Source organism: Corvus cornix, chromosome 4 (genome assembly GCF_000738735.6).
Source record: "Corvus cornix cornix isolate S_Up_H32 chromosome 4, ASM73873v5, whole genome shotgun sequence".
Lineage (NCBI taxonomy): Eukaryota > Metazoa > Chordata > Aves > Passeriformes > Corvidae > Corvus > Corvus cornix.
In genome coordinates, this window is record NC_046334.1 from 50,220,253 (window position 1) to 50,242,425 (window position 22,173).

At 36.1% G+C, this 22,173-nt stretch overlaps 1 protein-coding gene across 7 annotated transcripts in view; it reads right to left on the reverse strand.

Annotated features, from left to right (window-relative positions):
- KLHL5 (kelch like family member 5) overlaps window positions 1–22,173 on the reverse strand; it is a 50,366-nt gene that overhangs the window by 1,596 nt on the left and 26,597 nt on the right. For 6 of the 7 annotated variants that reach the window (XM_039551296.1, XM_039551295.1, XM_010401782.3 and 3 more), the window contains 8 exons: window positions 21,233–21,369; window positions 20,258–20,454; window positions 12,551–12,763; window positions 9,801–9,987; window positions 8,672–8,896; window positions 8,207–8,369; window positions 4,512–4,724; window positions 2,027–2,198 (listed from right to left, as the gene is read on the reverse strand). In XM_039551296.1, the coding sequence (XP_039407230.1) occupies window positions 2,027–2,198; window positions 4,512–4,724; window positions 8,207–8,369; window positions 8,672–8,896; window positions 9,801–9,987; window positions 12,551–12,763; window positions 20,258–20,454; window positions 21,233–21,369 (1,507 nt within the window). The remainder of the gene's footprint in view (window positions 1–2,026; window positions 2,199–4,511; window positions 4,725–8,206; window positions 8,370–8,671; window positions 8,897–9,800; window positions 9,988–12,550; window positions 12,764–20,257; window positions 20,455–21,232; window positions 21,370–22,173) is intronic. The other variant, XM_010401784.3, reaches the window with a different exon arrangement.

Genomic DNA, 22,173 nt, shown 5'->3' on the forward strand with positions numbered 1-22,173 from the left:
CAAACAAACCATCCGTGAGATAAATGCAGTCAGCTTTAAGTAATTTTTCCCCCTAATTATATGGCTGCAGCAGTGACAATATCACCCATGCTCTGTTAACGTGACTTACAAATTGGTCCAAAATTGTATACAAACACACAGAAAATGAAAATATATTTCATATGACAGAGTGAAGCACTTTGAAAACAATAGCAAGCCTAAGGACATCAAGCAATTCTTATTGATAATTTCAATTATTCAGTATTATGGGAAAAAGAAACCTTTGTTTTAGTACAAACTGGATACCTGAGCTAGACACTCAGACAACTGAGTAAAGGGTGGTAAAATAATGCATTTCTCAGAAACAGAAAATGACTACAATTATAGGGGCAACCTCTCCTCTTTACTTGATTATTTGATAAAATCCTGTTAAGAGTTCTTGAAATCAGAATATATTTCCCAGTCATTATTCTTCAATTGCAAACAGAGGTTACTTCTGTCAAGACCCTTTTCTGCTGCGATTCTGCTGGACTTGAACAGAGGACATTAGTTTCTAACACTCCACTTCTCCTTTTCACCTTCATAGTATTGCAGTGTATGTGAATAGCACACCAAGTGGTACAGAGACTATCCTGAAGATGAAAAAGGCTGTTTATGCCAACTCCCCTATTTTTTTTTTTTCCCCAGGAACAACAGACTTTTATAGAGCTGTCTTTGGCTCTGACAACCTTCTCTTGAGAAAATTCCACTACCTTCTCTTGAGTTGTCTGAAGATGAAGAAGTGGCAGACTGCTGACATAACAAGAGAGAAAGAAGGTGCACAAATATTTCCAAATCCCCCTGGGAAGGGTTTGACACTATTCTACATACTGGGATCACGGTATTCAGTGAGATATAGAGGGCCATGGCTAAGGATACAAAGGTGCATACAGATGGTCACTGCCTAGACATGTGAGATTCATTTAGATGCAATAGTGAGAAGCACAGTTTCTGTCCTCTGGTACAGTTTGTTTTTCTTTAGCAGGACTAACAATGCCATGGGTTATAATTACCAGTACCAGTGAAGGCCCCAAGCTCTGACGAGCCTCCTTGACGACTTGTTTTTTAAGAGCTTGCAGCAGTACGCAGTGGGGGGAAATGGACAGCTCAGTTTTTTGTGTTACAGAGATTTTGATTAACAGTAGTTTAGTCCTCTTTTTGAATTAAGAATTTGGGCTATTGCCAGGATAGCATATTCAGGTGGTTCAGAATTCAGCTGCCTAAATAATGGTGTCTGATGCTATTACAAATGAGCTTGGACATTCATCCTGGTCTGCAACTGGACTCCAGGAGGGTCTTGGTCTCCCACAGATTATGTGTTGTATCTGCCAACCTTCTGTGGATGTAGATACCTTAGGGTATCTCAAATAGCATTAGACACCAAAGGACAGTCAGCTCAGGATGTCCTTGTGCGTGCTCTTCCCACACAACACACATTCCTGGAGCTATATAAAAGTAACCAAGCTCTGAACTGAAAGTAATGGTTTCTGAGCATGAACTGAAGAATTATTTTTATTTCAAAGCTGCAAAAAGAAAAATGGGCAAAGGCTTTTTGAAAGCTGCATAGACTGTACATAGCATTCACCTCAGGAAGGGATTATTTATGAAAAAATGACCAAAACCTTGAAGAAATCAATGTTGAGAGACAGATTAGAGCTAAAACTAATCTACATTTATCATTTATCTTCAGAACAGGAAGCCATGTAAACAGAATCCTTTATGAGAGTTTGGGGAACATGGCAATATATTTTATTTAAAACAGCTGAAATTGCCAAAGAAAATAGCTATAGTCTTGCCAAAGAAAGAAGGGCAGTTTACTAGAAATTAACAACTGTCTGTTCAGGATAAGTCATCTCAAGATGGTAGACAAAGGAAAAAAAGAGAGACTCACAACAGACAAGTAATAAAGCGCTTTTTAGAGAAGGAGTATTTGAATTCTCCTTGTAAAAAGAGGCACATTTGAAATAACAATATTAATAGTAGTGTACAGTCTGATCAGAAACGATACCTGTGTCCATTCATTTGTCTGGGGATCATAAGACTCCACTGTATTAAGATATGTTTGACCATCATATCCTCCAACAGCGTACAGCTTGTCACCTAGAAGACACACTCCCACTGCATCTCTGCTAATGCTCATAGAGGCCACAGCAGTCCACATATCTGTTTTGGGATCATACCTAAAAGATACTTTGTGTTATGCTCTTAAACTGTTACCAAAATTCAACAACAACCACAAAAAAAGTGTACTGGAATTGATGCTGTCAAGGTAGTAGAAAACAGGACAATACAGATTGGGGTGTTAATTTCAAAGGACTTTTCCCCCCTCAATTCCCCTCCCTTTGAAACTGTTTCTTTAGTCATCTGGTAACACAGTTACTACTAGCCAGATACCTACTTCGTGCTGCTTTCCAAATAGTAATACAGACGTATACAGCTGCTCTTACTACATTTTAAGTGTAACCAAACATACCATGCCGCAAACAGTTCTGCTGCTACACCATAGTAGAGCAAGTGCTTGTTTTAAGTGGTAATTATTGTATATCAAAGCACAGGCTGGTAAAATTGGGTTTGGTACTAAGATTACTATTACTAAGATTACCAATTTCAAAAATATGACCCAGTTTGAGAAAATTCTATGCAAATGAATTGGGAAATGCAAAACTTACAATTTACAACACTTTTGAAATCAGAAGTATCAGCACAGTAAACAGCAGATGGTTTAATGAAAAACATTGTGTGGTTCTAGAACATTATCAACATTCTTTACAAGTCAAATTGAGAACTACATAGGAGATTCCACACTACACTTATGTCAAGGAATATATTTTAATCTGACTGAAAGAAGCAATCTTTTTTAAGACTACAGATGCTTACAGCAGAACTGATATAATTACAGAGCTCTGAAGGCTCTAAAGAACTATACAAAGAAAATAATTATTTGGCTAAGAGGCCATCCTAATTTCACACTTGCTAAAAACAAGTTTGAAAGACGCTAGTCTTAGTTTTTTTGCATGAAGAGCATAGATACAAAGAGCTCTAACAATTTCATTTGCTGTTCTCTAGTCAAAGTATTACACAAATGCATGCAAGCATAACTGTAACATGAAAACACTACCTGAAGCACATATGCAAATAGAAGAGGGTGATTAGTAAGCTACATGTAGAAATTACTTTCCCAATTATCTTATAATTTATAAGCAATTGTATTTATCTGGGAATAGCAACTTTTATTGCAAAATATAATTCAGAAGCTTAGTGTGGTAATAAAAAACAGATCTTTTAAATTAATATTCCTTAATTCTTTAATTTTTTTCAAGGAACTAGTTCCATGAATTTGATGGTCTTCAATTTCAACTCACTTAAAGAGCAAGGACAAAATGCATTATAAGATGATTCCTATTTATTAAAGTCATGAGTTCTGTAACTTTGTTTCAGAGAACACTGATTTAGAAAAATACACAGACATATTGCTTCTCTTAACATCCACGCTTCTCTTGGGCTTCTGATTATCTGTATTGCCCTAAAAATTCGGTATTTGCTAAGAAGTAGCTTCCTATCTGCAAACCTTTCTGGGGTCTTTTTAGTGCAACTTCCACATGTTAAGGGCTATGGGCCACACTGTATTTCCAGGTCTACTAGGGCTCTGAAAGTTTGAAAATAACAGCTCTTTTGTGGTGGATTTTTTTGTGGTGTGCTTTGGTTTGGTTTGTGGTTTTTTGTTTGTTTGGGGTTTTTGGGGGGTGAAGGGTGAAACATATCTCCTGGCATTAATAAATTTAGTAAAAGAAGAATATGGGCGATGAAGACTTACTGTAAGTGTTGGGAGATACCAGGGAAGAAGAAAAGTTTTACAACTGGTGGTGGTGGAGCAGGGAGAGAATGAAAGCATAGTTCAGAAATACCTAAAATGCCAGTGAAGATTTAATACAGTGAATTATGAAGTATTTACTATCTTTTAAAATTATTTTATGGATCACGTGTGCTTCTGCAATTTGTGATACAGTCATTCATTAATCACTTTACATAAAGATGTACCAATTCTGGAATGACTGAATTACATGCCAGTTTCCCACTGTCATTAGGGGATACAAGAAAGAATTAGATATATAAAGATCCACAAAACCTTATTGTTAACTTCTTTGAAAGTTATTATATGAATAGATTCAGACTTCTTCCATGAAATCTGCTTCATTTTTAAAAGCATTAAATTCCAAGTTGTTTCAGTTATAAATCATAATTCATTCAATGAGATTGTTAAAATAATCTAGATGAATTGTATTAGGGAGAATTTGCTTTAAATAATCTGGTAACATTTTGAATCATAGTATGACTACACAGCATATTTTTATATGTAAGTTTCCTCTGTTCATGCTAAAAATAACACACCTATTTTATTGGGTTTCTACTTTCAGCTCTTTCCATAAATCACTCTATAGAGTAGCACTATTAGAATCCCATGGCAGGATATGCCTTCATCAGTGTATTATTACCTTTCTACGCAGTCTGACAGCCTGGATGTTAAGTTGGATGCTGGAGCATCATGGCCACCTATTGCATACAAGAACCCGTTCCAGGTGGTTACACCTACACCACCTCTTCTTTTTGACATCTGAGCACAGAGAGTCCATTTGTTTGTATGAGGATCAAAACATTCTACTGACTTAAGACAAGAACTTCCATCTCGACCACCAACTGCATAAAGCCTACAAAGTAAAACAAAACAAAAAAGAAGACAATAAATGTTGTCTGAATAAGACAGTTTCTACTGAAACATGAAGGATTCCAAGTTTGTTAAAAAGGGAGGTTTAGAAGGAGACTTTCAACTTTCAGTAGACTGCTCTGTTGTGAAAACTTAGGCAAGACTTTGCTTCAGTCTTTTCCTATTGTAACAAACAATGCATAATAACAATATTTACAGAAAATTGAATATCTTACACAGCATTTATGTTCCAACCTCTGCCTATAACTAGCAATTTCAAAATTACACACATGACTTGCTGGGTCAGAAGGACAAATTCAGTAGTGGATCTGTGCATGCACCATCTCTACCCTACCTCATCTTAGGCATTCAAGTGCTTTTCTGGACCTGGGTTTTAGTTCATGACTGACAGCACTACTTTAAATCCCTCACACCCACTAGGTGGCCCAATTTGCTTAGTCCTAACAAAAATGTTTCTAGCATTTGGTACAAACAAAGGATTTCAACTATTTGGAAGGGCTGAAATGAATAAAAAAAATTGGGTTTAGGAGGACTCAATCACTGATGAACCTTTAAAACTAATCAAATAATCAAACTTGATAAAGAGTTTATGAAGAGAGTTTTTGAGCAATCTAGGAATAGCAGCAGACGTGCCCAGCACTATTATTTGGAAAAGTAGGAACACAGAAGTCATTCTAAAAAGGAAGCAATGCATCAGAAGTAAAATCCAGTACGAGATCACCTCAAATAACATTAACAAAATCCTTTCAGAGCCTATGTATGGCTAAATAATCATATAAACATTAGTATATAATGATAGTGTGAACAATTTACAACAGTTACCATGAAGCACTATTCAAGATGTTCTCAGTTTGGGTAATACTAGTGTTTGGTTTTTTAAATATACTTACCAAGGAACTTAAATACAAACATCTTGTATGTCATACATGAACTCCCTAATTAGCTTGGTCTTTGCATGTTAAGTGTTTTGATTAGTTAATTGTGGGTTACACAACTTTAATTGAGTGTTAATGTTCACCCATCAGTCCAGGTACAAATATCAAGTTCTGCTATTAGTGCTTTCACTTGTTCAAAGCAGTTTATCTGCACCAGTTCCAGTTAAAATCCCCTAGTTAAAAGTGTCCCAGTTAAAATTCCCTTTCCAACTTTAAAAAAAAAAAAAGTTGTTTTTCTCATGTTCTCTGTATACTTTTGCAAATGTTTTAAGATGTGTTGGATGTATTTTAATATTTATTTTAAGGGTTTCTACTTTGCTCAGAACCAGCTCCAAACCCCAGTTTATAAGAGCCAACAGCGAGTTTTAGACCTTTAGCCGTTGGTCTGTAAGTAAGCTCCATGGCAACCTGAATCTTAATAAGGACATGTTACCACTCTTACTCCAGCTGCTACTACCCCCCCTGACAACGACGAGATATTGGTAGACAGAGATAATCTGTCAAAAGGGAAGCACCAATCACTTAGGACCAAAGGGGTGTGCCATGGGCGGTCCGTGGGCGGACTGGGGTGGAGCAAGGGTACTATAAAATAGTGAGTCAGCCTCAGAGCAGGGGCAGACCACCGCAGATTTAGCTGTAGTGGGTGCCAGTACTGGGCTCCTATTTAGGAGCCTTCAATAATTTTTCTCTGACTTTTGGGTTAGCTAAAAGTCAGCCCAGCACTGCAAGTTTTCCACCGGAGGTCCAGTGCTGTCTAAGCCCAAAGATCTCTAATCCCTGCGTTCCCGGAAATACCTCTTGAGCCACTAGGATCCCAAATTTTGATATTTTCCTGATTTTTATAATTTTTCAATTTTTCTGTTTTAATAAATTATTTTAATTTTTCCAAGAGTTGTCTCGTTCCTCACATTGTAAATATGGTTGATCTAGTCCTTCTCAGTAACAATATACTTTAAAAAATACTCCACAGAAGTTTCTATGTTTAGCAATACAACTTGTTTAAGGTAAGGAATGTACTGAAGGTTACTGTAAAACTTTATTGCAGTTCCATAAACTAAAATCATGACTAAAATTAATCCTTTATGCAACGTAACATTTGTGAATCTCCCAACTTCTCTCAAACATGAGAGAGTTTTGATTACTTATGCAGTGATTTCACACTCTGGACATGGAGAGAGACATACTAATTTCTATATATGAAGGTTTTGATCCAACCATCTGAAACTTACTAAGTTACAGACATACATTACAGGAAAGTGCAGAAATTACTGCTCCTGCATCTGAAATGCTGCATGCATTTTAAAATTGTCAGCTGTAGTGATCTTTTGTTGTGTCTCCATTAAGAGTCTAGGCAATGTTCCATACTAACAGGGAAATGTGAGGCTCTAATTCTGGTGCTTTTCATCACACCTGGGACCCTCTGCTGGATATACAGCAAGCTTTAGACCTAACTTAGGTATCTGAGACTGCAGTTCCAAGGCAGCCAAGGCACTCTGCTTGCTGGTTGATCAAGTTCATCCCTCCTTCCTGTAGGCAGTGAGCATTTCCACTCATTCTTGGACTTGTCCCAGATATCACAGAACCCTTTGTAGCTGCCTTTCAGCAGTACTAATTTACCAGTCACTAGGCTTCCAAAATAAAAAAAGTATGAAAAACTTTTTTTACCTGAGAGCATTCAAATAGCTCAAGGGAGACGTATCAGACAGCACATAAGCAGGAAGTGCAAATTTGTGGATAACAGAGTGTAAATATTCTGCCACAACCACAGTACTACTCAGTCAATCAGTAGCTTTGTCTGCTGTGGTATTCCTGTAGTCATGCTGGCAAAACACAACTTACTCTCCTCTCCACCCCCCCAATGCTGGGGTACTTCTTTAATAAGAATTGCATCTCCAACTGTGTAGGTGCATACCCAGGTGAAACTAAGCTTAATTAAGGGTTAATTTAGTTTGAAGTGCTAATTTAGCTTAGTTTATCATTGGTTTGCCTTAGTATATTTAGTGCTGATGCAGTAAGTGCATTCATCAACAGCAGCTCTGAATCTGCATTTCTGTAGTTTCAATAAACCACACTGTTTGTGGATCTGTGATTGTGAAAGTATTGAATGCAACCAGACTTACAGTGCTGAACTGGTTATAAACAGGAATTAGGCCCAGCTGTACCCAGCCCCTCTGATCTCTGGGAACCAGCTGGAATACAAGAGGATTATTTTCTGCCAAATTTCATACTCTAATGCAGCAGGTTCTTGGTATAAGAAGGATCTGGCCATACTGGAGCAAGTCCAGCTGACGGTCAGTAGGATGATGAGGGCGCTAGAACACTTGGCATACAGCTGTAGTGATGCGGAGAAGCTTGCTTGACCCAGCACAGTATCTTTTCTGTGAATGAAGAAACTTGGCTCTTAATACTACCAACTGGTATCTATCAAGTGCAATTAATCTATCGAAATTAATAGTCACTTAGGATGGTCCTGTAATTACATTAAAATAATGAGATTTTACATTTGAAAACAGAAATTGCCTTCACATACTTTCCATTTAATATTGCTACACCAACAGTGCTCCTGGGAGTTGACATACTAGCTACGAAGTTCCACTGACGAGCCTGTGGATCCCATCTTTCTACTGTATTCAGGTAGCTCCAGCCATCATGTCCTCCTACAGCATACATGGGACCTTCCAATACAGCTACTCCTAAAATACAGATATGAAAAACAGTCACTTCTGGATAAGAGGAATAAAGGTCAGAATTTCTTAGTGACGGTCCAGTGTGCACCACAATTAAAAAAAAAAAAAAAAAAGAATTCTTTTGGTAGCCAATGCTACCAAATACAATCCTCAATACAATCTCAAGGAGAAAAGACATTGAATAAGCAGTTGGCATTAAAACAAAATTTCCACCCTCCTAAAGTTAACTTCTGAATGTTTTTTTGACCAATCCTAAACCAGGTAACCTTTAAAAAATATGCAATCAGCCTTTACAGAACTGTACATACCAAGACCGTGACGATGAGTGGACATAGGTGGCATTACACTCCAAGTTTTTGATCTAGGGTTGTAGCACTCCACAGTATTCAGTGTTTTCAGTCCATCTCTGCCACCAACAACAAACAATTTATCATCTAAAACTGCAACTCCAAACTGTAATCTTCGTCCATTCATGTTTGCAACTGGAGTCCATGTGTTGGTACGAAGTTCATATTTTTCAATACTTGTAGCTCCTGATGACAATATATGCAAGTTATATATGGGGAAAAAAGTTTTGAAGTACTAGGATAGTTTTTATTTTAGCATTATGCTGATCCCACAAGACACCATGATATCCTGCAGCATGTTCTTAAGTCTGTGTAGACAAATAGTCTTTTTTGACTTCCTCAGCAATTACCTGCACCGTTACAAAGGATGACTTTCTTGGTGCTTTTCAAGACAAAAAACAGGTTTTGTAAATGCTTTGCAGAATCAAGCCTTTAGAAATAGAAATATTAGGAATATAAACCAACCATCTGGAACACAATTGTATATTGAAATCAACTGTTTTGTAATATTAGACAAAAAAGCTGATGGTATGTGACATGACGTACTGAAAAACAGCTTTAAAACAACAAATTTAAGAAAACATTTTCTCTGTCATAACTTTCCTAACTTGCCAGATCCCTTCTAATTACCATTAAAAAGTATGGAATTTTCTATGAAAAAAATAATCCAAGTAGTTGTGACAGAACTATTTAACAATTAGTCAAAATATTTTTGTTGTTCTGGTTTTTTTTTTAAAGCATGTGCAGGTCACCTTTGTGGCCTTTCAGTCATATTCTTCATTTTCCAAAGTACTGCTCCCTCAAGTAAATAAAGAATAGTTTTCATTCAATTAAACACTTCACTACTCAGAACTCAGCTATTCCTATGGTAATTTCAAATCAAAACTCTAGATTCCAGAACATTTACAGTATTATCAAAGATATATAGGCCTTTTTAACCTAATAAACGGTATACACTTTAGATATTTCATGTTCTGTACTGCAGAATCCTTGAATTTTAGATTTAACAGGTTGTAAAAAAAATCTATCAAACATTTCTTTTAAGAAGAACCAAAACAGCTCATCAACTAAACATTACATAAGCCAATACCTTTTGTTGCATCCATGCCTCCAACTGCAAACAAAACGCCCACTGTAGATTTTCTAGGTTTGGTGCGAGGGCTTTGCAACATAGGTCGTCTCTCTGGCAACAGATGGTACTTCATTGCTTCCATAATGAGTTTTTGACATTCGATGTCATCCCTAAAGAGTGCGTTGTTCTCCATATCTGCCAGAAACTGTGAAAAAGAAAGAAAAGCAAACAAGCTGTATTGCTATAAACTACATGAAGAATAAAACCATGATTACCAAGATAATATTTTACACAAACCCTTCTACTGCCTGATTTAAAGTCTCTGTATTTTCAAAATGGTCATGTAAAAAAGGCTAGGGTAAAATTGAACTAATAAACAGAACATTCACATTTTAAGCAAAACCATTAAATAAATAAATAAATATTTAAAGAGGAAGGCCATCTGATCTTAATGGATGATTTAAGCTGAATGATCCAAAGAAAGGAAACATAATCTCCTTGAGTTCCATTGCCATGCAGGAATGTTCAAGAAAATGGAAACAGGCTCTGGGTATGTAAGTCAATTCAACCTCATGCTTTTATTCCCAAATTCACCCAATGCAGAGGTCTGTAAAAGCCGTTTCAGCACAGGCTGAATATTTTAATATATATTCTGTTCCTCACCCTGACAGTGACCAATATCACAGTGTATCAACTAATAAAAGCCTTTGTTAAAATTTTTATATCAAGATTGCAAGCAAATTTGGCAACTTTTAAATCTTAAATATACTTAAATAAAATTCAACTAAACACTACTAATAGAAGTTTTTAAGTTCAAAGATTCTGGAGTGGTTTGTACGCCGTATTTATCAAACTGCAGGAAAAAAATTATTAGTAGTTTGAGAGTCATAACTCTAATTATTAGAAGTCTGGACAACTGGCATTTTTGAGCTGCACAACATGGCATGAATAACAGAGAAAAAAGCAAATGAAGTGCCCCACTGGGACTTGGACAGTTGTCAGAAAAAGAGAGAGAAAAAAAAGCAGATGCTTCTGAAAATCCAAAATCCAAACACTTTGTGACTATTAAACATGCAAGTCCACAAACCAGAATGAGATGTCATTGTTGAGCTGTTGACAGCCAACCACTGACAGGTACAGAACTGCTGTGACTTCAGTCATCAGAAGTACTAAAGGGGCTTGCTGTGAAACAGTTGGGCACAATATGGTGTGAATATCCCTGGCTTGAAGCTGCCTTAGGGCTGCAAAGTGGCAAACATGATAACCATGGTTCCAGAACAGATACAGGTAAGTACAGATGGCTAAACCTGAACACCTCAGTATCAGGCAAAGTAACACAAAATATGACAGAAAACATAATTAACAATCACAGAGAGAATAAAAAACCCTTTCAAAGCCTTTCATCAGTGACTTTTCAGAAGATTGAAAGTTTTGCAGCATTTCTCTAATTGGCTACAGTTCTCACTATTTAAAATAGCAAATGAAAAGTGTTCTCATGTAAATTAGTAGAGGGAACTTAATCTCATTCTTTACTTTCATACCTCTCATTGTTTCTTCTTTTGACCCAAAAGACCACTTGTATCATTTCGTAGGGACACTCTGTGATTATAAAACAATAAACTAAAAGCTGTCTTTTAACTGCTAGTGTGCAATGCTACAGAATTACACACAGTTTAAAAATACATAAAAAATAAATAAATTAATTCCTATTGTCCTAAATCAGGCACTGTCACACACGCATGCATGAAAAACTAAGGCTGTAACACAACATGAGCAATTCAGACTTTCAATATATTTTTCTGATGGACAAGCAGCATATAATATTTAAAGCAACACTGTGTGAATGTGAGTTCTGCAACAAAAAGATGCAACCTACATTTTCTACAGTTTCTAACCCACTCAGCCTATAAAGAATTTCTCACTGCACAGAGTCTCAGTCTCTGAAAGCTATTCTACTTGATTTAAAAAGAAATGCAATTTTGCCTGCAGGCTCTTGAAACTAAAACTACTATAAATATTCCTCACTCAAAGAACTTAGAATGGGCTTACTGAAAGTACATTTTTTCGAAGTTTTATTATTTACACAGCTCCTTGTACTAAAAGCATTTCTAACAGCATTTACAAATGACACATTAGCACGAAATCATAGTAACTGCAAATCTGATAAGGAGAAAGGTAGTGCAGACACTCCAGTACTAAGAATTCCTGTCTAAAAGGAATCTGAGCCATCTTGTAATTCAGAAACTGCTAAATCATCTTTTTCATTATTTATCAGAGACGTAAAGTTTGCCACTTTACAGCTTAAGAGGCTGACAAACATTCATTTTTAGCAAAAAGAAACTTACAAATATTTAGGACACTGCTTGCATTAACCAGAGAGATGACAGAATGCTATCTACAAAGAGATGCATAAAAACAATCAATAAAACTAATAATTCATTACGAGTTTTTTGTTTCCAATGCTACAGTTTCACAGTATTTCTTGAAGATTTTTTTTAAGTGTATCTGCATCTCTGCTTGCAATGGTTTTGGTTTCAGCAGGTTGTTTAATCTTCTAATTTAATTTCTCTCAAATATCTTTAATTCATCAGCTATAAAACTGAAAATCTTTTGATTATGTTATATATAACATACTAAGTCCTTACATGCAGCTCTAAGAATCCAAATCACTATAAAATTTCTGATATGTCACTATCAATATATTTATGCTGTAAACATTATGCCCACTGTAACCATGGTATAAACTAGAGAGGAATTGAACAATTTACTTGTGGAGCAAGCAGAGGCAGTCTAATGTAAGCCAGGAGTTTACTGAGATCTTTCCTTCTCTGTTCCAAATCATGTCGAACCCACGTAAGTAGTGCATTCAGTATAGTTTCTTCATTAGGAATATTCATGTCATCACTTGCTAAAAGCTTAGCAATTTCAGTGGCTGGCAATAACAGAAATTCTTGATTTCTAATTACTTCCATGAAGTTCTCCTGAAAAAGAAAAATATTTTAATAGAGGTGACATCATACTTTAAAGACATTTTATGGAACACCTGCTGTATCTTCCCCTCTTTTTCCTTCCTTCTTGCCATCTCTCAGTTGTCCCACTGTAGTACTGACTTGGGAGGAACACCAAAGAAGAATTTAAAGTACTGAATTATTTTCACCCCTGATCATTTCCCCAACTCAGTCATTCAGTCTCACAGACAGATGTTCTGAAACAACTGAGGGAAGTGTACAGATGGAAATGAGCCATAGGTTGTGGGTGTTACTATCTTGGCACTGCAAAGTGAAGAAATAATTTCTGAAGTATAGTTAAAAAGATGCAGTTTGTTCCTGTTGTCAAGCAGAAAGCACAACATGCTACAACAACTGGGCACACGTAACTGTTTTCATTACTGCTAGATAAAAATGTGGCATTAAGTTTTCAGAGGAAATAAACAAAACTAACAATTTCATTGTTGATTTAAAATCAAATATTTTAAGTTTATTTTACTATTTTGTAGGTTTTATACAATTGATCTGATTTGGCTGGGGAGCAAAACATACAAAGAATCCACAATATTACACACGCCTTGCTACACTAACAATATTTGGATAGGATTCAATCTTCTTTCATCCTGTCATTTTCAGCAACAAATCCTTACTTCAAAATAAGAAATTCAGAGTATGTAACACGTCCTACACTGATATCCAATTACTTCATAATACAAGGACTTACAGCATATTCTGTAAGGATTCTGATCAATTTAGGCAGAAATAGCAGAAGTATGTAGAAACACAATCAGCACCATGAACTTACAGTGAAAAACCTGAATGTAACAGAAAAAGGTCATGTCTATCCTCTTTCCCCATATACCTTTACAAGGCAGCAAAGCAAAGCAACACAAAAGCAGAGAAGTAAAATCACAACATATTCTTGTATTTTGGTAGCTCAAACTCCAGCTAAATTCATACTCAAAACTAAGAGTAGCTTCATGACGATAACAGTGTTACAATCAATTTATTAAATGCACTGTGGATTGCTAGATAGCCAGCTAACAGGATGCTGATTTTGGTCTGCCATCACATGCACCTCCAAAACACCTGGAGAACAAAATGCGTTAGATCCACAAACAGAGATGTCTAACTGGGCCTAATATGAAAATTAGCCTTACTTAGTACTTACTTAGTCTTGTTTAATGATTTAAAAAGAAAGAACTGCATGCTAATAAAAAACCTGTAGATTAGAAGCACATGTTGGAAAAAACCATGATTTTTAGGTCCAAAAAGGGGAGAAACTGGCAAGAAGAAGCAAGAGATGCACTGCAAAACAGATATATTTAAATTTTTAATATTTAAATTGGCATTTAAATATTTAAAATGGCAACAAAAATGAAAGTACAGTTTGGTATTATATATGCAATGGGCATCATGACAACAAAGAAAAAAGTTAATACTTCTTTTTTATTGCTTGGTCTAGACGCTTTCAAAGCTATACCTCAGTACTCCAAAGATATTGACTAATAAAAAAAAAAAGCTGAGCGAAGAAGAAAAAACTAATTAGGTGTAAGCAGTGCACCTTACATGAAAGCCAAATGTATATAAGATGGCTACAGGGTGTGTAAGGGGAAAGATCAAAGTGACTCCACTCCATGGGTAATTCCGGAAATCAGGAAAATAACTGCAAATGTTATTGGTGTGCATAATTCTACTTGTGGATGGAATTCGGAAAGAACACTTTTACATTTAGTATCTGAAAATACTTAATATCTGAAAAGCTTTCCTACAACAAAGATCCAACTGTCTACACAAAAGAAGTACTTCATGCGAAAGCTATAGTAGATTAGAAGGGAGATAGAGTTGTCTTTCCCTCTTTAATTCATTTAACTATTTGTATTACAAAATAAAAGTTAAAATGAAAAAAAAGTGAATTAAAAAACCAATATTCAGAAGCACTACACATGCATTGCTATTTACTTCACTCTGATACTAAATGCCTGGTAGTAAAATTGAATCTGAGAAGTTATCAAAATTATTTCCACAGTTTAAACATGCAGTTCACAGGAATTCATATTCCATTGAGTTCATTTTTTCCACTGACTGCTTTTTTGTTGGTTCTCTGTCCTAGAGAGTATGCAAGCTGGAGCTGTGCTTTTAGTTTTGCTGAATGAACAGGCAGTGAACTCTGACAAAGTGAAACACCAACACTTACTACCTTAAACTTTCCAAATTGTCTATCCGTATCACAGGAAGAGGAAGGGGAAAGCACTTGCATGAAAAGTTCTTTTGTCTCTGGAGGCAACAACAAGCTCATCTTGCATAAGTCAATCAGGGATCCTCTTTGGAAAGCTTTTTTCCAACTGGATTTCATCGCTTCAACAGCTGTTATGTGTAAAAAGCCTGATTTTCCTTCTTGTTGCTTGCAGACCATTGCTTTCTGATGGGAACAAGTTCAACTTCCTCTTGCTCCCATTCTATTTTTACAGCAGAGACTCCTTTTGAGCAGAGTATCAAAGCATTCCACTGGGAATACAGGCACTCTTTGTCCTATGTCTGGGCTTTTTATAATCAGAATCTGACAGTTCCTCTTCGTTTACAGACAGATATTCTGAAGACAAAAAGAAGGAGCCAGTGTATCTCCTAGCATTCTTAACCTCCTCATTAGCTTTTTCTTTCCTTCTTCTTATGGGAACTCTCTGTGGAAGAACAGGATATTTCAGAGAACAAATGGTCTGCAGTTTCAATCCCTTGCTTTCTGGTCCTGAAAGTAAACAGTTTCCCAAACCCAAAATTAGCTCCTCAAAGAGCTTAGAAACTTTATCAAATTAGTAGCCTGAGGCTTATGTACTAACTAAGACAGGGAGATGCAGTCCTCATGCTCAATGCTCATTCACATCATAACCCCAAATTCATCTTTCAGCAACTGCATAATGAGTAATACTGATATTCCTAACCACAGATTTGCCTTGGACTTGGTACAGTGCAAGAAAATATTAGAAGCACATAAAAAAATAAGATGTCACGATGCGTATTTCTAAATGATACTTAATCCCTACAGTGGGATGCAGTGAGGTGGTTAGTCTCCCTGCACACCATGTCAGAAGGATGAAAACCTTGGAGAGCATCAGACACCTGCAGGTTGAGAAGGACTGAGGCTGCCCAACAGGCAGCTCTAACCACGGAGCTCTGCTTAAACTCTGAACTTGGGCAACCAAAAGGCAAGAGGCGCTTGACTCACAGGATCTGAACACAAGCAAACAGGAAATGTAATTTTGTCTGCTGGCTGCTTCAGTCCGCTGGTCAACTAAGTATGAATTCACTAAGAACTGAGCTACCTGACTTCCTGGTAAGCTGTTAATAGTCAAACAGATGTCAGATACCATCTACTTTACTTTTATTCAGATTTCACTGATACGTTAAACAATAAACCAACCTAATACTTGCAGTGTGTGCAGGGTTTGTTTAGAATACAGCTATTGCAGCTTGACTCCTTGCTGCACTGTTTCTGGATTCCAAAACAGGCTGAGCAGCATGCAGAAACCTATTCAGTCTTGACAAGGCAGTACTGATCTTTTGTGCTAGGCAGGACTGAGGGAACTTGAAAGACAGAAATATCTTGGATTTTCACAGGTGAAAAAAGAAAGTGAATGAGTATTTTCCAAGTCAGTTGATTACTGAGCAGGATATTTTGGACAGCAATTTCAGGTGCAAGAATGTAAAATCCTTGTTTTAGGCACTATTGCAATCTTTGGTTCTGGCCTTTTGTGGAAAAAAAAAGCATTTACATTTCTCCTCTCTTCGTGCTCCCCACTAACAAAAGAAAAAACTGTCCTGGCTGTTGCAAGAAAAAAAAAGACAAATTATCCCTCTTTAATTCCTCCTTCCACTCATAACTCCATATTTCAATGATTTTTTGTTACCCAACTACTGCCTTACAGGAGAAAGTAAGTCCAAGTGTGCCACACCTTTTCTTCTGCAAAAATACCTAGTTTCTGTGCTTGGACCCAATCTGTTACTCTGTTCTTTTAACTTTTTCTTTTTATAAACATCCATTGGCTTGTTCAGAAATCACACAAGCTCCAAAACTAACTTTATCTGAATCTTGTAATACTATCACTGCTCATGTATTTCTGAAGACTTCTGATGAAAATCAAAATGACTTTTCACTCTGCTTTAAGCATGCATAGCTGAGCAACAATGATTACACAGGGACTAACTCAGGCACTATCACACAAAGTTTTGAATGTCTGTTCTTTCTTTATTAGTTTTAAATCAGAAAGTTAAAATCTGGCTACTGAAGAAGCTACTGACACGTAAGAACACCTCACTACTCACCACAGATATTGCATATTCTGGACATAACACAGGCTAGCTTTTCCTCATCTCAAAGTATTAATTTCCCTTTTGTTTACTTTTTTGTGGGAAAGGAACTATTGGTTTTCAGTCAAGGTACACTACCAACTGACAAACAAGATGTCAAAAAGGGGTGTTTGTTGTGACTTTGAACACAGCAATAAAAATGCACAGAAGGCATTTTGTGCAAAAAGGCCTTTACAAATTCATTAAAGCAAACAGATACAATACTGGCAAGTCTAATAAAATTTGTGATTGTATGCCCCCAATACTGTACATAAACTACAGCAAAACAGGATAATCTTTGTTCAAAAGACACCTTTACTGAGATACATTTCATGATTCTATCAACTCTATTTTAAAACTGTGATGCATAAAAATCAGAGGTGCTCTTTTTACAGCATTAAATCCACTACTAATCACTTCAGTTCATCTCATGTTTCACTTCATGTATACTGAAGATTTTTTCAAGCTTTGATTTGTAATGCCAAAAATTGACCTGTTTTGATAAAACTGTTCCTCTCTGTAAAAACAACTTATCAACTGTCAACACAGTAAACAACAAAGTAATGCAACACTTAAGTCCTTTTAGCATAATATACATCTGTAATATGAAGAAATGCAGCATTTGAATCCTTCTTATTAAATTATATTTTTAATCGCTGATTCTTTCCAATGACTAATGTACTCAGACAGAAGAAGCCTATTAACAGAGGCAGACCTAGTGGGATAACTCACTGATTCCTCCTCCAGTTAAAAAAAACGCTCATTTCACCTGAATTTCAAATCTTCATGTGAAAAGGTATTTTAATGAAGCAGGTAAGATGATTACAAAATTATTACATGTGTCATAAAAACCTTTAAAACAGAGAATTTGTTTTACTTGTAAAAAAAAGTTCAATGGCAATCAGGGATTTTTCTGACAAAGAAGAACTCATAGAAAATAACGTGTAAATTAAAATTTAAGTATTTTATACTATTCACTACCTTCTGCTACAAGTATTTTAAAAGAACCAGAACTATAAACTATACTCAGTATAATCCCACACTGTTCTATGCAGCCCAATGCAGCATAAAAATTATTCCCTGTTTTAATAAGGAGAATTTTGCCAGCTATTACAGGTGTACTTAACCCTTACACTCTAATACTTCTAAATGGAAAGAGCATCAAGTACCTAGAACTCACTAGTGTTGAACATTTTCTTTTTTCCAACAGCTTTTAAACAAATGAAGTTACTTGGGGATTTATTTTAATTGAAGATTCAATTGGACTATACATTTCTATGCAGTTTCCATAGCAACATTCATTTCAAACTAAAGAAGCTGCTTCTCTATTACTCATTATTACTAAAATTCAATTTAATGTCTCTGTTGGAACTAAACAACATTAAAAGAGGCCTTGGGAAAAATCCATCTAGCACAACTAATTAGTTTTGAAAATGGCTTTTTAAAATCCACCTAATTTGAATTTCATTCCCATCAAAGCCTTAAAAGCAACAATTTTGCCACTGAAGTAAACAATGGCCAAAAGGCACAGACCTATTTTCCTCTGGTCTGAACAAAAGAAAGATAGGTGCTGTAAAAGAATGGCTTTTAGAAAGTTCACAGCCCCTATTTGCCCTAAGTCATGAATTGCCAGTCAGAATACTAAGACTGGAATGCCAACATTCCCCTTTAAAGATGCATTAGTCTAATAATTCTTACTATTCCAATCTTGGCAGTCCACTTATAAAGGACATGACAATGCCCCGGACCAAAACACAGGCTTATTCTGAAAAAGAACAAGCAGGTCAGAGGAGGGAGTTTCTCTTTTCACATATTTTTTCTATCACTGATCTCACTCGACATAAATTCTGATATTCCTCAAAGGCATAAACCACATTTACTTTGCTGTTTCATTGCACATTGTACCTAACTGCAGTCTCCTTATTTTTGTTTGTGCAATAACGAAGACCAAGAATAGAAACACCTAAGTTACAATCTGCACATTATTTATTGATCTGCTTTGGTAAATTCCAGTGTGTCCATGATATTAAGTATGTGAGAGATCCATTCGCTGCGGAAGAACATTGTGTCATATACAAAAAAACCCCCTGTCTTAAACTGCTATACATATTAAACTAAATTAATTTAAGCCAAGAAGAAATAATTTAAAAAAAAAAAAAAAAAAAAGGTTTTAAACCAGCAACACCTAAGGCAGCAAGAGGAAGAGCCATGGATTTCTAATACTAATTACAAGACATAAATTACAGCTCTTGGACCTAAGCCAATATCTTAATGCCAAGGTAATGCCATGACACACAAGCAAATTAAGTATTATCTTAATTCCCACATCTCTTATGCAGTATCTACATGCCCTCATTCAGGTCTCAAGAGCTTACTTAGGCAAAATTTCATCAACAAGTGAGCAAAATGCCTCATAAAACTGCAAAGAGCTGATGAACTGACTTCTTCCAGAGACAGTTCTCCTGCCTTCTTTTAATAACTTTACGAAAATACACTTGTGAGAAGAAAAACAAAGAACATTTTGTATTAAAATAAAAGGATGACTATTAAGCAGATGAAGTTTACTTAAGTTAATAGGTCTGAATTTCTACAAATTAACTCAAAAATATAATTGGCAAATTTGTATTTAGTCACATATTGCCTAGCCTAAGATTAAATTCTTTGATGCCCGACATCCTATTGCCAAGGTATTAAGGACAATGCAGAATCTATATTGCTGAATGCCCACATTCATACTCCAAGAATAACTTAGAACCTGCTACTCCAGTTCATTAGAAAAAAGGAACTTTACACTTCTATTTAGTAATGTGTTATTTTGGAAGAGGTGATAGCAATTTGCCCACTGTGAAGTCTGTAGTTTTTGACTGTCAGAAATAAGAACAAGCTTTTGAATTATTTTCTTAAATGCATACCACACAATCCCATTTCTGTTACGGGGAACCATTAATGCTTTCCTATTTCTTTCCAACTCTAAATCAGAAACTTTAAAGTTATTTTGTCATTTTTCATCATGGGAACATATGTGCATTCTTGTTTGAAAATGATGAAGGTTTTCTGGGGGAAAAACATTAGTACTATATTTAGGAAAACATTCTGTATTTTCTTTACTAAATAAAGCAGATGATACTTAATGTAACAACATACCATAGTGTAATTGTGAGCCACCTTGTGCAAGTCAGTGCAACCCTGTGCATCAGCAAAAGATCGGATTCCAAGGCAATTGGATGGGTGAAGCTGCTTCATTAGGAATTTGCAGCATGCTTCTACAACCTGAGAGAGCTGAAGAAGGCAAGCTGTAGACAACAGGCACTCAATGTTATCTTCTTTTAATTCAAGGCGACCTAGTAACATCAAAACGATCACATTAATTTGCTCTTATAATCTTACAAATTCCCTAAAACCCCAAGGCAACAGATTTACAGATTAATTTACAGATTATATGACAGAATAGAAGGCTTAGTAAACATCACCCTCAGCATTAGATAACTAATAATTTTCAAAATTAGTATCTATAATGATGTAAGGAAAGGGAATCCTAATGAGATTCCTTTTTTTGTCAGCCATGATATATTTAATAGATTCATATAATTTGTTAACTAACTGAATGTAGTATTATCAGAGAAACTTTATCCTATCAGATTGTCTCAGGTAACAGCAATGAGACCTAACTGCGGTCTACAGCTTTCTTACCAGGGAAGGAGAGGAGCAGGCACAGATCTCTTCTCTCTGCTGATAGGACCCGAGGGAACGGCATGAAGCTGTGTCAGGGGGTTAGGTTGGATATTAGGAAAAGGTTCTTTCCCCAGAGGGTGGTTGGGCACTGGAACAGGCTGCCCAGGGAAGTGGTCACAGCACCAGCCTGACAGAATTCAAGAAGCATTTGGAAAACACTCTCGGGCACATGGTGTGGTTGTTGGGGTGTACTGAGCAGAGTCAGGAGTCAGACTTTGAGAATCCTTGTAGGTTGCTTCCAACTCAGGATATTCAGTGACCTCTTTTTATTTATTTATAAGAAATTAAATAATGTGGATAATTTGTAAAGAGCATTTGAAATCTAGTAATGGAATACAATGCTCACATGAGGACATTAGATGAAATTGTCATTTTCACCTCAATTACCTGTATATGCATATTGAACCAGAGCCCACAATGCCTTTGGCTCCACACCTTCCATCTTGATTTCTTCCTGTCTTGCTTCCCTTACATCATTGGTGAACATTGCTGCAAAGTAGTCCGAAACAGAGGAGAGAACCAATCTGAGTGTGACATGCAGAAGAAAAGGAGAGAAACAGGGAAGAAAAGAAAAAAACCTTAGTCAACCTGATGTTTCTTAATTTATGATTCATTACTTTTCCCTTTGAACAAACACTCTAGTGAGAAAAACATTTAAAAATTGACGAAGTGCTCCATGCTCTAGTTTCTCTCTATGAATAATGAAGTACTGGTACTAAACCTACATTTGCTGCTGATCTAAACTAACTACCCTTTCAAAGCTCAATGACTTTTAATAGCCAACACAGACATAAACCATAAACCCCCCCCCCCCAAATCCACCAAAATTTGAAACGGAATATAAATATACATTATTTAAATAAAAATAAAATTGAATTGACTTCCATTTTTATTCTTGGTGCAGACATATACATTCAATTACTAATACTGATAATAAAACTTGGCCACAGTAAATGTGGACATGATACAGAGTAATGTCTTTTGTGGGTATGTATTTAGTCTTTTTAAACAATCCTTACTATTTTACAATACTGTGTAAATAAACATGTTAGTGCACAATGGACGTTTCTTTGGATTACTCAGAGTAAAACACTCACTACAAATAATAATGCCACTCTGCAAAATGTGCAAGAATTTTGATGTCTCAGTATGTGTTCAGAGACTAGGGTGAAAGAGAAAATTATATGAGGCAGGAATATGATACCTACCATAACTATTCAGGAGGACTGCTGGCCTCTTTCATAAGAGACTGCCAGGAATGGCCTTGTGGCTTGGACCAATTTTTGTGCTGCAGCAGTTCACTGTTGCCTTGCCCATGGGGAATTCAA